At 41.8% G+C, this 17,524-nt stretch overlaps 1 protein-coding gene across 2 annotated transcripts in view; it reads right to left on the reverse strand.

Annotated features, from left to right (window-relative positions):
- The window catches only part of LOC118394047 (citron rho-interacting kinase-like), a 128,766-nt gene that overhangs the window by 37,213 nt on the left and 74,029 nt on the right, over positions 1 to 17,524 (reverse strand). For both annotated transcript variants that reach the window (XM_052461404.1, XM_052461403.1), the window contains 12 exons: positions 17,282 to 17,452; positions 17,105 to 17,158; positions 16,853 to 16,906; positions 16,197 to 16,337; positions 12,790 to 12,915; positions 11,773 to 11,868; positions 11,430 to 11,546; positions 11,040 to 11,149; positions 10,755 to 10,929; positions 2,709 to 2,906; positions 2,531 to 2,584; positions 1,087 to 1,284 (listed from right to left, as the gene is read on the reverse strand). In XM_052461404.1, the coding sequence (XP_052317364.1) occupies positions 1,087 to 1,284; positions 2,531 to 2,584; positions 2,709 to 2,906; positions 10,755 to 10,929; positions 11,040 to 11,149; positions 11,430 to 11,546; positions 11,773 to 11,868; positions 12,790 to 12,915; positions 16,197 to 16,337; positions 16,853 to 16,906; positions 17,105 to 17,158; positions 17,282 to 17,452 (1,494 nt within the window). The remainder of the gene's footprint in view (positions 1 to 1,086; positions 1,285 to 2,530; positions 2,585 to 2,708; positions 2,907 to 10,754; positions 10,930 to 11,039; positions 11,150 to 11,429; positions 11,547 to 11,772; positions 11,869 to 12,789; positions 12,916 to 16,196; positions 16,338 to 16,852; positions 16,907 to 17,104; positions 17,159 to 17,281; positions 17,453 to 17,524) is intronic.

The raw sequence follows: 17,524 nt of genomic DNA on the forward strand, positions 1-17,524 counted from the left end.
AGCTATGTCTGTATATTTCCTATTTCCTTTGCTTGAGACAAACACTGGGATAAAAATATAGCTGCAGCAGCACCATGGTCCTCTGAAGTCCACCCATCCAGGGTTGACATGACCTGGGAACGATGTGGATGACACATCCCTCCCACTCATGGTCGGATCCCTCTATGACTTCCATCCCTGGTTACACAACCACTAGCTAGGACAGAGATACAGAGCTCTAGCTACTGAACGCCTACACACACCCCATCCCACAGGGGCAGAGCACAGCATCACACAGCCTCCCCCTCCCCCTCCCCTCCCCTTTCTTCCAGCCTTCCTTCCTCCCTACCCCCCTCTCCCTCCTCCCTCCCTCCCTCCCCCTCTCCTCTCCTCTCCTGAGCTGGAGATACATAACAAAAGAACAGTCAAGTATCTTCTGCCTGATTTATACTCTCTCCACTCAATCACATTAGCTGGTATAGTGTGTGTGTGTGTGTGTGTGTGTGTGTGTGTGTGTGTGTGTGTGTGTGTGTGTGTGTGTGTGTGTGTGTGTGTGTGTGTGTGTGTGTGTGTGTGTGTGTGTGTGTTTGTGTTTGTGTTTGTGTGTGTGTGTGTGTGTGTGTGTGTGTGTGTGTGTGTGTGTGTGTGTGTGTGTGTGTGTGTGTGTGTGTGTGTGTGTGTGTGTGTGTGTGTGTGTGTGTGTGTGTGTGCAAGTCTGTGTAATCTACAATTGATTGTTGAGGAGTATGGAGAGATGTGTGTGTCAGTTTGTGTGTTTGGGGGTATGTGAAATGAAATGTCTGTGAAAGAAAGAGAAAAATATATAGAGAGAGAGCTCTCTATTATCCCAATTATGTTAACATGTTAGAGTGTGTTTGTTCTATACGGTACTATGTACCTATGGTCATGAGTGAGTGTATGTGTCACACCTAGGGTTGCAAAATTATGTGAACTTTCAATAAATTCCCTGGTTTTCCAGAAATCCTGGTTGAAGGATACCAGATCTCCTACTTATTCCCTCCTGATTCCGCGATCCTCAGAACAGGGATTTTGGGAAAACCAAGAAGTGTATTGAAAGTTTGCAAAATTTTGCAACCCGAATCACACCTGTTTTTGGTTGTTGAGGTGCATCTCGCGGTCAGCCACCTCGTGGCGGAGGCAGTCCACATCCTGACCCAGATGCAGGCGTTCCTCTGTCTCGTCCGTGGCCTCGTCCAGCTGCTTGGACAGGTAGAAGTTCTGACGGTTCAGCTCAGAGTTCTCCTGGGTCAGCTGGGTCAGCTGCTCCTCCAGGTCTGTGATCACCTGAGGGAAGGAGGGTGGGAGACATATTATACTAGGCTCATTGCCAGCTTCTACACAATATTATATCATTTGAATGTATACTACTGCAAGATGTATTGATGTACAGTGTATTCGGAAAGTATTCAGACCCCTTCCCTTTTTCAAACATTTTCAGACCCTTTGCTATGAGTCTCGAAATTGAGCTCAGGTGTATCCTGTTTCGATTGATCATCCTTGAGATGATCTTGGAGTCCACCTGTGGTAAATTCAATTGATTGGACATGATTTGGAAAGGAACACACCTGTCTATATAAAGTCCCACAGTTGACAGTGCATGTCAGAGCATTGAAAAAAATGTCTGCAGCATTGAATGTCCCCAAGAACACAGTGGCCTCCATCATTCTTACATGGAAGAAATGTGAGCCTCCCGAGTGTTGCATCGTTCTAAGGCACTGCGGAGTCACTACAGCCTGGGGTTCGATACCAGGAGAACTTTCCAGAAGGACAACCATCTCTGCAGCACTCAACCAATCAGGCCTTTATCGTAGAGTGGCCAGACGGAAGCTACTCCTCAGTAAAAGGCATATGAAAGCCTGCTTGGAATTTGCCAAAAGGTACCTAAATGACTCTCAGACCATGAGAAACAAATTTCTCTGGTCTGATTAAACCAAGCTTGAACTCTTTGGCCTGAATGATAGACGCCTCACAAGTCCTCAACTGGCAGCTTCGTTAAATAGTACTCGCAAAACACCAGTCTCAACGTCAACAGTGAAGAGGCGATGCTGGCCTTCTAGGCAGAGTTCCTCTGTCCAGTGTCTGTGTTCTTTTGCCAATCTTAAACTTTTCTTTTTATTGGCCAGTCTGAGATGTTTTTTTCTTTACAACTCTGCCTAGAAGGCCAGCATCCCAGAGGCGCCTCTTCACTGTTGACATTGAGACTGGTGTTTTGCGGGTACTATTTAATGAAGCTGCCAGTTGAGGACTTTTGAGGCATCTGTTTCTCAAACTAGACACTCTAATGTACTTGCCCTCTTGCTCAGTTGTGCACCGGGACCTCCCACTCCTCTTTCTATTCTGTTTAGAGCCAGTTTGCACTGTTTTGTGAAGGGAGTAGTACACAGCATTGTACGAGATCTTCCGTTTCTTGGCAATTTCTCACATGGAATACCCTTCATTTCTTCAAAAAAGAATAGACTGGGTATACATTTTTCATAACATCAACCTTAATACAAGACTCATTGAAAACAGAGAGAGAGAGGTGGCATACCGCACAGCTGTCTCTGAGGGCATCATACTTGCGCTGGATCTCGTCTCGGTGGGCCTACCAGACAGATAGAGAGAGGGACAGGTTTGGTGGCTGTACTACAGTACTTCATCATAGCATATGTAATAACATGAGTAATAACAATAAACTGTTACAGTATGTATGTCCCTCTTGCACTCACTCTAAGAACACAGATTTCCTCCTCAGCCTCAGCGGTGGTGTCCTCGAGCTCTGATTTGGCCTGCTGCAGCTGCCTCTCCAGGGATTGGCGTGCCGCTTGTAGCCCACTGATCTGAGAAACCCTCTCCTGTAACGACAGAGTCAGCTCCGTCACCTGACGCTTGATCTCCAGCTTCTGCTCCTCATGCTCAAGGCCCATCTAACGACATAACGGACACACAGAGAGAAGGGAGAGACAGAAAGGGGTGAGGCTGAGGAAGGAGAGAGTCAGAGAGATGAGTCACCCAGAGGAACGAGAGAGTCAAAGAGTTGTGTAACCCAGAGTGATGACAGAGTCAAAAAGTTGAGTCACCCAGAGGAAGGAGAGAGGCAAAGAGATGAGTCACCCAGAGGAAGGAGAGAGTCAGAGAGACGAGTCAAGCAGTGAAAGAAAGAGTCAGAGAGATGAGTCACCCAGAGGAATTATAGAGTCAGAGAGTGGAGTCACCCAGAGGAATTATAGAATCAGAGAATAGAGTCATCCAGAGGAATTATAGAATCAGAGAATAGAGTCATCCAGAGGAATTATAGAGTCAGAGAGTTGAGTCATCCAGAGGAATTACAGAATCAGAGAATAGAGTCACCCAGAGGAATTATAGAGTCAGAGAGTAGAGTCATCCAGAGGAATTATAGAATCAGAGAGTAGAGTCATCCAGAGGAATTATAGAATCAGAGAATAGAGTCATCCAGAGGAATTATAGAGTCAGAGAGTTGAGTCATCCAGAGGAATTACAGAATCAGAGAATAGAGTCACCCAGAGGAATTATAGAGTCAGAGAGTAGAGTCATCCAGAGGAATTATAGAATCAGAGAGTAGAGTCACCCAGAGGAATTATAGAGTCAGAGAGTATAGTCATCCAGAGGAATTATAGAATCAGAGAGTAGAGTCATCCAGAGGAATTATAGAATCAGAGAATAGAGTCATCCAGAGGAATTATAGAATCAGAGAGTAGAGTCATCCAGAGGAATTATAGAATCAGAGAATAGAGTCATCCAGAGGAATTACAGAATCAGAGAGTAGAGTCATCCAGAGGAATTATAGAGTCAGAGAGTATAGTCATCCAGAGGAATTATAGAATCAGAGAATAGAGTCATCCAGAGGAATTATAGAGTCAGAGAGTATAGTCATCCAGAGGAATTATAGAGTCAGAGAGTAGAGTCATCCAGAGGAATTATAGAATCAGAGAGTAGAGTCATCCAGAGGAATTATAGAATCAGAGAATAGAGTCATCCAGAGGAATTACAGAATCAGAGAGTAGAGTCATCCAGAGGAATTATAGAGTCAGAGAGTATAGTCATCCAGAGGAATTATAGAATCAGAGAATAGAGTCATCCAGAGGATTTATAGAGTCAGAGAGTATAGTCATCCAGAGGAATTATAGAATCAGAGAATAGAGTCACCCAGAGGCATTATAGAGTCAGAGAGTATAGTCATCCAGAGGAATTACAGAATCAGAGAATAGAGTCATCCAGAGGAAGGAGAGTCAGAGAGTTGAGTCATCCAGAGGAATTACAGAATCAGAGAGTATAGTCATCCAGAGGAATTACAGAATCAGAGAATAGAGTCATCCAGAGGAATTATAGAATCAGAGAATAGAGTCATCCAGAGGAATTATAGAGTCAGAGAGTATAGTCATCCAGAGGAATTACAGAATCAGAGAATAGAGTCATCCAGAGGAATTATAGAGTCAGAGAGTTGAGTCATCCAGAGGAATTACAGAATCAGAGAAAATATAGTCATCCAGAGGAATTATAGAATCAGAGAATAGAGTCACCCAGAGGAATTATAGAATCAGAGAATAGAGTCACCCAGAGGAATTACAGAATCAGAGAATAGAGTCATCCAGAGGAATTACAGAATCAGAGAATAGAGTCATCCAGAGGAATTATAGAATCAGAGAATAGAGTCACCCAGAGGAATTATAGAATCAGAGAATAGAGTCATCCAGAGGAATTACAGAATCAGAGAATAGAGTCATCCAGAGGAATTACAGAATCAGAGAATAGAGTCATCCAGATGAATTACAGAATCAGAGAGTAGAGTCATCCAGAGGAATTATAGAGTCAGAGAGTTGAGTCATCCAGAGGAATTACAGAATCAGAGAATAGAGTCATCCAGAGGAATTATAGAGTCAGAGAGTAGAGTCATCCAGAGGAATTATAGAGTCAGAGAATAGAGTCACCCAGAGGAATTACAGAATCAGAGAATAGAGTCACCCAGAGGAATTATAGAGTCAGAGAGTAGAGTCATCCAGAGGAATTATAGAGTCAGAGAGTAGAGTCATCCAGATGAATTACAGAATCAGAGAATAGAGTCACCCAGAGGAATTATAGAGTCAGAGAGTATAGTCATCCAGAGGAATTACAGAATCAGAGAATAGAGTCATCCAGAGGAATTATAGAGTCAGAGAGTTGAGTCATCCAGAGGAATTACAGAATCAGAGAATATAGTCATCCAGAGGAATTATAGAATCAGAGAATAGAGTCACCCAGAGGAATTATAGAATCAGAGAATAGAGTCACCCAGAGGAATTACAGAATCAGAGAATAGAGTCATCCAGAGGAATTACAGAATCAGAGAATAGAGTCATCCAGAGGAATTATAGAATCAGAGAATATAGTCACCCAGAGGAATTATAGAATCAGAGAATAGAGTCATCCAGAGGAATTACAGAATCAGAGAATAGAGTCATCCAGAGGAATTACAGTATCAGAGAATAGATTCATCCAGATGAATTACAGAATCAGAGAGTAGAGTCATCCAGAGGAATTATAGAGTCAGAGAGTTGAGTCATCCAGAGGAATTACAGAATCAGAGAATAGAGTCATCCAGAGGAATTATAGAGTCAGAGAATAGAGTCACCCAGAGGAATTACAGAATCAGAGAATAGAGTCACCCAGAGGAATTATAGAGTCAGAGAGTAGAGTCATCCAGAGGAATTATAGAGTCAGAGAGTAGAGTCATCCAGATGAATTACAGAATCAGAGAATAGAGTCATCCAGAGGAATTATAGAGTCAGAGAGTAGAGTCATCCAGAGGAATTATAGAGTCAGAGAGTAGAGTCATCCAGAGGAATTATAGAGTCAGAGAGTAGAGTCATCCAGAGGAATTATAGAGTCAGAGAATAGAGTCACCCAGAGGAATTACAGAATCAGAGAATAGAGTCACCCAGAGGAATTATAGAGTCATCCAGAGGAATTATAGAGTCAGAGAGTAGTCATCCAGAGGAATTATAGAATCAGAGAATAGAGTCATCCAGAGGAATTATAGAGTCAGAGAGTAGAGTCATTATAGAGTCCAGAGGAATTATAGAATCAGAGAGTAGAGTCATCCAGAGGAATTATAGAATCAGAGAACAGAGTCATCCAGAGGAATTATAGAGTCAGAGAGTTGAGTCATCCAGAGGAATTACAGAATCAGAGAATAGAGTCACCCAGAGGAATTATAGAGTCAGAGAGTAGAGTCATCCAGAGGAATTATAGAATCAGAGAATAGAGTCATCCAGAGGAATTATAGTCAGAGAGTATAGTCATCCAGAGGAATTATAGAATCAGAGAATAGAGTCATCCAGAGGAATTACAGAATCAGAGAGTAGAGTCATCCAGAGGAATTATAGAATCAGAGAATAGAGTCATCCAGAGGAATTATAGAGTCAGAGAGTATAGTCATCCAGAGGAATTATAGAATCAGAGAATAGAGTCATCCAGAGGAATTACAGAATCAGAGAGTAGAGTCATCCAGAGGAATTATAGAATCAGAGAATAGAGTCATCCAGAGGAATTATAGAGTCAGAGAGTATAGTCATCCAGAGGAATTATAGAATCAGAGAATAGAGTCATCCAGAGGAATTATAGAGTCAGAGAGTGAGAGTATAGTCATCCAGAGGAATTATAGAGTATAGTCATCCAGAGGAATTATAGAATCAGAGAATAGAGTCACCCAGAGGCATTATAGAATCAGAGAATAGAGTCATCCAGAGGAATTATAGAGTCAGAGAATAGAGTCATCCAGAGGAATTACAGAATCAGAGAGTAGAGTCATCCAGAGGAATTATAGAATCAGAGAATAGAGTCATCCAGAGGAATTATAGAGTCAGAGAGTATAGTCATCCAGAGGAATTATAGAATCAGAGAATAGAGTCACCCAGAGGAATTATAGAGTCAGAGAGTATAGTCATCCAGAGGAATTATAGAATCAGAGAGTAGAGTCATCCAGAGGAATTATAGAATCAGAGAATAGAGTCACCCAGAGGAATTATAGAGTCAGAGAGTATAGTCATCCAGAGGAATTATAGAATCAGAGAATAGAGTCACCCAGAGGAATTATAGAGTCAGAGAGTATAGTCATCCAGAGGAATTATAGAATCAGAGAGTAGAGTCATCCAGAGGATTTACAGAATCAGAGAATAGAGTCATCAGAATCAGAGAATAGAGTCATCATCAGAGGAATTACAGAGAATAGAATCAGAGAATAGATTCATCCAGATGAATTATAGAATCAGAGAGTAGAGTCATCCAGAGGAATTATAGAGTCAGAGAGTTGAGTCACCCAGAGGAATTATAGAATCAGAGAGTAGAGTCAGATGAATTACAGAGGAATTATAGAGTCAGAGAGTAGAGTCATCCAGAGGAATTATAGAGTCAGAGATAGAGTCATCCAGATGAATTATAGAATCAGAGAATAGAGTCATCCAGAGGAATTATAGAATTATAGAATCAGAGAGTAGAGTCATCCAGAGGAATTATAGAGTCAGAGAGTAGAGTCATCCAGAGGAATTATAGAGTCAGAGTCAGAGTCATCCAGAGGAATTATAGAGTCAGAGAATATAGAGTCAGAGAATAGAGTCATCCAGAGGAATTATAGAATCAGAGAATAGAGTCACATCCAGAGGAATTATAGAGTCAGAGAATAGAGTCATCCAGAGGAATTATAGAGTCAGAGAGTAGAGTCATCCAGAGGAATTAGATGAATTATCAGAATCAGAGAATAGAGTCACCCAGAGGAATTATAGAGTCAGAGAGTCAGAGTCATCCAGAGGAATTATAGAATCAGAGAATAGAGTCATCCAGAGGAATTATAGAATCAGAGAACAGAGTCATCCAGAGGAATTATAGAGTCAGAGAGTAGAGTCATGAGTTATCCAGAGGAATTATAGAGTCAGAGAGTTGAGTCATCCAGAGGAATTACAGAATCAGAGAATAGAGTCACCCAGAGGAATTATAGAGTCAGAGAGTAGAGTCATCCAGAGGAATTATAGAATCAGAGAGTAGAGTCATCCAGAGGAATTATAGAATCAGAGAATAGAGTCACCCAGAGGAATTATAGAGTCAGAGAGTATAGTCATCCAGAGGAATTATAGAATCAGAGAATAGAGTCACCCAGAGGAATTATAGAGTCAGAGAGTATAGTCATCCAGAGGAATTATAGAATCAGAGAGTACAGTCATCCAGAGGAATTATAGAATCAGAGAATAGAGTCATCCAGAGGAATTACAGAATCAGAGAGTAGAGTCATCCAGAGGAATTATAGAATCAGAGAATCATCCAGAGGAATTATAGAGTCATCATCAGAGGAATTATAGAGTCAGAGGAGTAGAGAGTAGTCATCCAGAGAATCAGAATTCATAGAAATAGAGTCATCCAGAGAATTATAGAGTCAGAGTCATCCAGAGGAATTATAGAGAATCAGAGAATTATAGAGTCAGAGAGTAGTCATCCAGAGGAATTATAGAGTCAGAGAGTAGAGTCATCCAGAGGAATTATAGAATCAGAGAGTAGAGTCATCCAGAGGAATTATAGAATCAGAGAATAGAGTCATCCAGAGGAATTATAGAGTCAGAGAGTATAGTCATCCAGAGGAATTATAGAATCAGAGAATAGAGTCATCCAGAGGAATTACAGAATCAGAGAGTAGAGTCATCCAGAGGAATTATAGAATCAGAGAATAGAGTCATCCAGAGGAATTATAGAGTCAGAGAGTATAGTCATCCAGAGGAATTATAGAATCAGAGAATAGAGTCATCCAGAGGAATTATAGAGTCAGAGAGTATAGTCATCCAGAGGAATTATAGAATCAGAGAATAGAGTCATCCAGAGGAATTACAGAATCAGAGAGTAGAGTCATCCAGAGGAATTATAGAATCAGAGAATAGAGTCATCCAGAGGAATTATAGAGTCAGAGAGTATAGTCATCCAGAGGAATTATAGAATCAGAGAGTAGAGTCATCCAGAGGAATTATAGAATCAGAGAATAGAGTCACCCAGAGGAATTATAGAGTCAGAGAGTATAGTCATCCAGAGGAATTATAGAATCAGAGAATAGAGTCACCCAGAGGAATTATAGAGTCAGAGAGTATAGTCATCCAGAGGAATTATAGAATCAGAGAGTAGAGTCATCCAGAGTAATTATAGAATCAGAGAATAGAGTCATCCAGAGGAATTACAGAATCAGAGAGTAGAGTCATCCAGAGGAATTATAGAGTCAGAGAGTATAGTCATCCAGAGGAATTATAGAATCAGAGAATAGAGTCATCCAGAGGAATTATAGAGTCAGAGAGTATAGTCATCCAGAGGAATTATAGAATCAGAGAATAGAGTCATCCAGAGGAATTACAGAATCAGAGAGTATAGTCATCCAGAGGAATTATAGAGTCAGAGAGTAGAGTCATCCAGAGGAATTATAGAATCAGAGAATAGAGTCATCCAGAGGAATTATAGAGTCAGAGAGTATAGTCATCCAGAGGAATTATAGAATCAGAGAATAGAGTCATCCAGAGGAATTATAGAGTCAGAGAGTATAGTCATCCAGAGGAATTATAGAATCAGAGAATAGAGTCATCCAGAGGCATTATAGAGTCAGAGAGTATAGTCATCCAGAGGAATTACAGAATCAGAGAGTAGAGTCATCCAGAGGAATTATAGAGTCAGAGAGTAGAGTCATCCAGAGGAATTATAGAGTCAGAGAGTATAGTCATCCAGAGGAATTACAGAATCAGAGAATAGAGTCATCCAGAGGAATTATAGAGTCAGAGAGTAGAGTCATCCAGAGGAATTATAGAGTCAGAGAGTATAGTCATCCAGAGGAATTATAGAATCAGAGAATAGAGTCATCCAGAGGAATTATAGAGTCAGAGAGTATAGTCATCCAGAGGAATTATAGAATCAGAGAGTAGAGTCATCCAGAGGAATTATAGAGTCAGAGAGTAGAGTCATCCAGAGGAATTATAGAATCAGAGAATAGAGTCACCCAGAGGAATTATAGAGTCAGAGAGTAGAGTCATCCAGAGGAATTACAGAATCAGAGAGTAGAGTCATCCAGAGGAATTATAGAGTCAGAGAGTAGAGTCATCCAGAGGAATTACAGAATCAGAGAGTAGAGTCATCCAGAGGAATTATAGAGTCAGAGAGTAGAGTCATCCAGAGGAATTATAGAATCAGAGAATAGAGTCACCCAGAGGAATTATAGAGTCAGAGAGTAGAGTCATCCAGAGGAATTACAGAATCAGAGAGTAGAGTCATCCAGAGGAATTATAGAGTCAGAGAGTAGAGTCATCCAGAGGAATTACAGAATCAGAGAGTAGAGTCATCCAGAGGAATTATAGAGTCAGAGAGTAGAGTCATCCAGAGGAATTATAGAATCAGAGAATAGAGTCACCCAGAGGAATTATAGTCAGAGAGTATAGTCATCCAGAGGAATTATAGAGTCAGAGAGTATAGTCATCCAGAGGAATTATAGAGTCAGAGAGTATAGTCATCCAGAGGAATTATAGAATCAGAGAGGTGAGTCACCCAGAGACATGAGATAATCAGAGAGATGCTGATCTGGCAAAACAACTACCGACATTTCACCCTACATGACCCTCTATCTGGCATCTCTCTATGCCAACCCCCGACAGCTCTTCTGGCTCCTTCCTGCACTCCCCTCTCCTCCTTCCTGTGACACTAACCATTCTGTCCTCTCCTTCCTTCCCTGCCCTCCTCACCTCCCCCTCTCCTCCTTCTCTCCTCACCTCTCTCAGCCTGTTCTCCAGCTCCAGCACTCGGCTCTTGTTGCTCTGCTCCTGCTGACTCATCTTCTCCAGGTGCTCTTCCAGCTTGGCGTTCTGGGCCTCTAGTTTCCCAGCCTGAGACTCCAGGTAGAACTTTTGTTGTCTCAGCTCCGAGATCATCTCCTCCTGGGCTTTCCTGTCAGGCCCAGACAGATAAACAAACACGCAGCACAGTCAGTATCACTGTGTGGCGAATCCTCCTAACTAATTAACCAACTAACTAACTAACTAGTCCACAACACTCACATGTTCTTCTGGGTGTAGATGCTGCTGTTGGCTGCCAGTTTGTTGGCCTCAGATAGCTCAGTAATCCTCTGCTCCAGGCTGGCCATCTTTGAGTCCATGGCATTTATGGTCTGGGATGGACAGAAGAGTCAAGTTTCAACACACATTTACATGCAACCTCAACATGTCTGACAATTTGCAGTACATTCATAATGTTACCTAATTTATAAAATGCTCACTACTATTGTCAAAACAAAACAGTACATGTCCAATATATGACAGTTGCCTTGCAACAAGTTCTTGCGAGTTTGAAATAAACCAAGTCAGTGTGATTAATGTGAAAAATAAACCAATTCAGTGTAATGTGAAAATAGGCCTGGCCACATCCTAACTTGGCTGGCCAGCTCTTACCGCCTTCTGCTCACTGATGATGCTGCACTTCTCCTGGACCTCCTCCTCATACTTGCTCTGACTGGATTCCAGCATCTCCTTATCTGCCATGCCTGCCTTCATCTGGTTCTCCAGAACCTGGTTAATATAAGAGAGACAACACAATATCAACGAGGCTACAGCTCAGGAACAAGGCCAAGTCAGAGTTTTCGTGACCAAGGGACCTGCCCAGGAAAAACTCTCGGCCCTAGTTAAAGCCGACAACATCCCCTAACAGTGTGAATACACCAGTAGTCCTTAATATGATACTCTCCTGAATGGGTGTGCTAAACAGGAGAGAGACGTTGAGGCTCTGGAGCTCTACCTTAATCTTCTCTTCATAAAGCTTCTCCTTGTGCTCCAGATGGGTCTCCACGCGTTGGGCTGTGGACTGGCTCTCACGCAGACTCTCCTCCAGGTCCTATGCAAACGAACACGTTAGAGTACATTGTTTATTCAGCCTTTTCACATTAGGACACAATGCCATTATATTATGCAGTAGAGCAAGGATAAAATGTACACAAAAAAATCTCAGGCACAATAAAAAATTATAGCTGTGCCACCAGAGACTCTGGGTTCCCGCCCAGGCTCTGTCGTAACCGGCCGCGACCGGGAGATCCGTGGGGCGACGCACAATTGGCATAGCGTTGTCCGGGTTAGGGAGAGCTTGGCCGGTAGGGATATCCTTGTCTCATCGCGCACCAGCGACTCCTGTGGCGGGCCGGGTGCAGTGCGCGCCAACAAAGGTTGCCTTTCCTCCCGACACATTGGTGCGGCTGGCTTCCGGGTTGGATGCGCGCTATGTTAAGAAGCAGTGCGGCTTGGTTGGGTTGTGTATCGGAGGACGCATGACTTTCAACCTTCGTCTCTCCCGAGCCCGTATGGGAGTTGTAGCGATGAGACAAGATAGTAGCTACTAACAGTTGGATACCAAGACATTGGGGAGGAAAAAGGGGGAAAAACATTCACAAAAAAAAAAAAAACATTCAAAAAAATAAAAAATATCTGTGTTCACAATCTGTCACTTTTGGGTCTGAAACAGAGAGAAACCACGCTGTGAATGACCCCCAGAGAGTGAGGGCTTAATCCTAATGTGAGATCATCACTGATGTCAATGGGAGGTGCTTGAAAATTACACTTACGAACGCAGATCTCAAGTTAGGATTTGGCGCAGACTGAATAATAAGGTGAGGGAGTGTATGTGTGTGTATCTAAGCGAGTGTGTGTATGAGCAGTGAACACACATATGTCCTGGAGGGCTTGTGTGATAATCACTCCAAAGAAGGGCATAGTTGTGAGGGCCAAGAGGGGGGCTGAGGGCCCCTCTTTCCCCTCCCCTTACCATGATTTGATCCGTCATCTGCTGGATCTGCTGGGCCTTGCTCTGCACGTCCTCCTTCAGCTTACTCTCCCTGCGCTCAACTATCTCCAGCCTCTTCACTTGGCTCTCCACGGTCCTCCTACCATCCTGCACACAAACACACACACACCCACCACTCAGGCTAGAGTAAGTCTGCTGCCACCAGTAAAAGTGGGTTTATCCAGCTCTCTTTTTTTCAATGAATCCTTTCTTTGTTGTTGTAGTTGTGGTGGGGTCAGTACTGGGGTTGTTATGGTGACCACATTACCGCCACACCCGTGGTCACCAGTCATGATGGCAGTCAAATTCCATGTGACCGTCTAGTCACGGTAATTAGGCTTCTCCAAGCTCTGATGCTGCTGATGGTCATTTGATGCTGCTGATGGTAGACTACCAAACTTGCTAACTGCCTGGTACTCAGCACTCTATTGCCCTCTAATTACTCTGACATCAATGCAAAAATCTAATCAAACTCTTCGTGAGAGCCCATGAGCTAATGTTGTGCAACATTTCTATAGGCTACACAATTGCATTAGAAAACAAGAGTGATGGTCTCTATTAAAAAAAGAGGAGGCTACAATAAACTTTCTATAAGCTAGGCCTACTATATTTATTTTTCAACTTTTTCAACTTCCTCACATTAAGCACATTGCTTCTCTTTACAACAGGAGCATAGCCTACTTGGCTGGCATGAAAAGGAACCACAAGAAAAACGTCCTCCATTCGTTATTTAAGTGCATAGATGACATGCCCAGCTTAAGGCAAATAGCGCATGCTTTTTTTGCAACTTTTTCAAATCATAGTTGCACAGCTCATGTAGCCTAGCCCATATGCCTATATGTTTTGATACGGTTTATATCACAACTAAAGTGGCCAAATAACTTCTTAAAATGAACCACATGAATCTGCTTTAGGGGTGTAGAGCCTAACTGGCATACATAAGCAGCAGATGAGTTTCAAGTTTGGGGAAGATAATTTCCAGAGTAAGGCATTACATGCATAATCGCATTTGTGGTCACTTTTGAGAATGGCGTTTTCCTGCTAATGGAACATTCCCGCTTACAGCCTACTGCCCTGTGCGCATTCCTGCACTTATAATGTGACAGTCTAATAGTTTATCAACATTTTAACTTCTTAGTGATCCCTTCACGCGCCCGGGATTGATTTGACAACACCCAGTGAAATAGCAGCGCGCCAAATTCAAAAACATAAATAATCATAATAACAATTCATAAATCATACAAGTGTTATACATCGGATTAAAGATGAACTTCTTGTTAATCCAGCCACAGTGTCAGATTTCAAAAAGGCTTTACGGCAAAAGCAAACCATGCTATTATCTGAGGACAGCACCCCAGCAAACATACACATGAAAATCATAATTCATCCTGACAGGCACGACACAAAAGTAAGAAATAACATATAATTCATGCCTTACCTTTGAAGATCTTCTTCTGTTGGCACTCCAATATGTCCATTAAACATCACAAATGGTCCTTTTGTTCGATTAATTCTGTTGTTATATCCCCAAAATGTCCATTTATTTGGTGATTCTGAAAATACTCCGGTTCCAACTCGCACAACATGACTACAAAATATCTAATAAGTCACCTGTAATCTTGATCCAAACATTTCAAACAACTTTCCTAATACAACTTTAGGTATTTTTTAACGTAAATAATCAATCAAATTTAAGACGGAATAAACTGTGTTCAATAGCGGATAAAAACAAAGTGGCGCGAGCTTTCAGGTCGCGCACCCCAACCACAACAGTACACTTCACTCGACCCTCGTTTTGAACTGCCCTACTTCTTCATTTCTCTAAGGAAAAACATCCACCAATTTTTAAAGACTGTTGACATCCAGTGGAAGCGATATGAACCAAGCAAGTGCCTTAGAAATCTAGTTCCCCATAGAAAACCAATTGAAAAGAGAGTGACCTCAAAAATAAAAATTCCTGGATGGTTTGTCCTCGGGATTTCGCCTGCCAAATAAGTTCTGTTATACTCACAGACATAACTTTAACAGTTTTATAAACTTTAGTGTTTTCTATCCAAATCTACAAATATATATGCATATCCTAGCTTATGTGCCTGAGTAGCAGGCAGTTTACTTTGTGCACACTTTCATCCGGACGTCAAAATAGTGCCCCCTAACCTTGAGAAGTTTTTAAGCTAAATGTGCTCTTCGGTTGTCTCAGGCTCATTGCTTAAAACCGTTTTTTTGATGCTAGTGGTTGTATTAATTTGGGATCTATCGCATCCCACAACTGTCCCAGACTGTTTGGAATATTTATTTTCCCACAAAATAGAATAAGTCGACTTTTGTACTATGGGTGATAGTAGGTTGTTGCTTTTGCTAGCAAAGGCTAGTGCTTTTGCTGTTCGTTAGGCCTACTCATCTTGTTGACTGACAAAAAGTAAATCTGGGCAGTTCTTCCAATATCTTCAATATGCACCTCGGAATTGCACAAGGACACGCAGCAGTTGCGTCCCGGATGTGTCTGTCTTCACTTGTAGCTCACGTGACTGAAAGCCATGTGAGTGAGAGGTGCCTCCGTGCACGCAGCGGGGAGAAGGGAATTATAATTATTATATTCAGCCCAAGTGCACAACGACCATGGCCACACAATGGGGATGCAGTCGGGAAATTTGAGGCATTATCAAATGCTTGTCAAAATGTGAATGAAAGACTGATGAATGGTGTCTGCGCAAAAAAAGAAAGTAGAGCTCATGCCTTTCATGCAACTTTTTTTTTAAATGAATCATTAGTGGCATCATGCAGCCTTAGAATGTATTAAAAATCAAAACATAGAGCCTAACATTTGTATCACAACTAAAGTTACAAAAATAACTATAAAAAATGCATATAGGATTACCTGTTTTTTTTGTTAACCGCTCAACACAGAATGGCTGTGGAGAAAATATCCTTTCTATTTCCTTCAGCGTTGTTCTATTGTATTATTCATACTATAAAGCAATATAAAATAATGCCACGGAATTCTAAGCAAATCTTGTCTGCTAAATAAACTAGTGTAGCACACAGCCACATAGCATAGCCAGATCAGGGCCTAACATAAGGACAACGCAGAGTACGCTATTATGTTCTTCTGAAATAGACTGCATTTTAGTCATATCATATTTCTTTAGACCTGTATAAAATAAATAAGGGATTTGTTGTGAAGCTGTAGGCTATAATTACATGGATTTATTAGACTTTTTAAAATGTAGATGTTTCAAAGGTCTGCATCAGTGACATGTAGGCTGCGTGGAAGCCAGGAGATGCTAAATGTGTGTATGCTAATTAACGGTCAATTGGCAATTATTTGCTAGACAATCACTGGCTGACAAAATGTCATGACTGCCACATCACTAGTCAGTACTGCATACCTCTGTCTCTCTTAGGCGTCTCCGGAGGCTGTCACTGGAGTCCTCCTTGGTCTGAAGCATCTCCAGCTCATGTTCCATGCGCTCCTTAGCCACCCTGATACTATAGAGGAGATCTGTGGTCTCACTGCTCGCCTTCACTGCCTGTGTTATTGGCCGGGGAACAACAAAGACTTTCTGTCACCTATCTGACATTTACATAACTTTAAACTGTCATATTTTAAGCTCTGCGGGTTTTATTGGTAGTTGCATGCATGAATAGCCTAGAATACTGGGTGAAAATGTGATTGATTGTGCCTCTAAAATATGTGCCCATACAGCCATTCCATTAGGAAATGGCTTTAGAGTTATTTTGAAAATGTCTTAATTTAATGTAGTCATTGCTATAAAACATATTACGTAGAGAAACCAACATTGTCTGAAAAATATTTTGATAGCTGGCAATTAAGCAGAAACTGACAAATTATGATTTTAGATACAGTCACTTTATTCTCAGGCCACAATTCAACATCTGCTTTACAGGACAATGGAGGAGTTGACACACATAATTAGCAGAGAGAGAGGACTTTCGCATGTCTGTGTTTGATAAGCATCTATTCTTCCCTTAAAGCACACGCTGAATATGAATTATTATTAAGTTTTTAACAAAAATATTCTACCTTGGCAAGCTTATGTTGGAGATCCTCAATTTTCACTTGCTGTTCAGCATTGGTCTGAAACAGAGAAATAGAGAGAAAAACATTTTAAGCTAAATATTTCACAATCCATATGAGTTCAGTCCCAAACCATCTTCATGGTTTCATTCATGATGGGATCATTTGTCTCCTAACCACTGAACATTACTTTAAGGAAAATATACTGTATGACCATCCAGGGCGTCAACAGGAGATCCACATGGACCGAAGATGTACCTTCTCCAGCTTTGACAGAAGCTCCTCTGTATCAGTTTTTCCTTGCTCCTTGGCCTGTGTGAAAATAACCAGAAAATCAGTTAAACCTCCTGCTTTCAAAACCAACACATACCTTTCAAGTTCTCTGAATGTGGGTCAGAGTCAAGAGATCAATATCAGAGTGAATAGTTACAGCACCTTCTGCATCCTTTGTTGACAGTCTGCTGCTTTCCTCTTCAGCTCTTCGCTGGTCTGACGGGACTCCTTCAGCTCCGACTCATACAGGTCGCTACGACGACGGGCCGCAGACAGGTCCTCCTCCAGCTGCCTGATGGCCACGCGCATCTCCTCCAGCTGGGCATGATACTCCTGCAGAGGGATGAGAGAGGAACGAGGGATGAGAGAGAGGGATGGAGGAGTGCAGAGGTGAAAGATATACGG

The sequence above is a fragment of the Oncorhynchus keta genome, chromosome 14 (genome assembly GCF_023373465.1).
Source record: "Oncorhynchus keta strain PuntledgeMale-10-30-2019 chromosome 14, Oket_V2, whole genome shotgun sequence".
Lineage (NCBI taxonomy): Eukaryota > Metazoa > Chordata > Actinopteri > Salmoniformes > Salmonidae > Oncorhynchus > Oncorhynchus keta.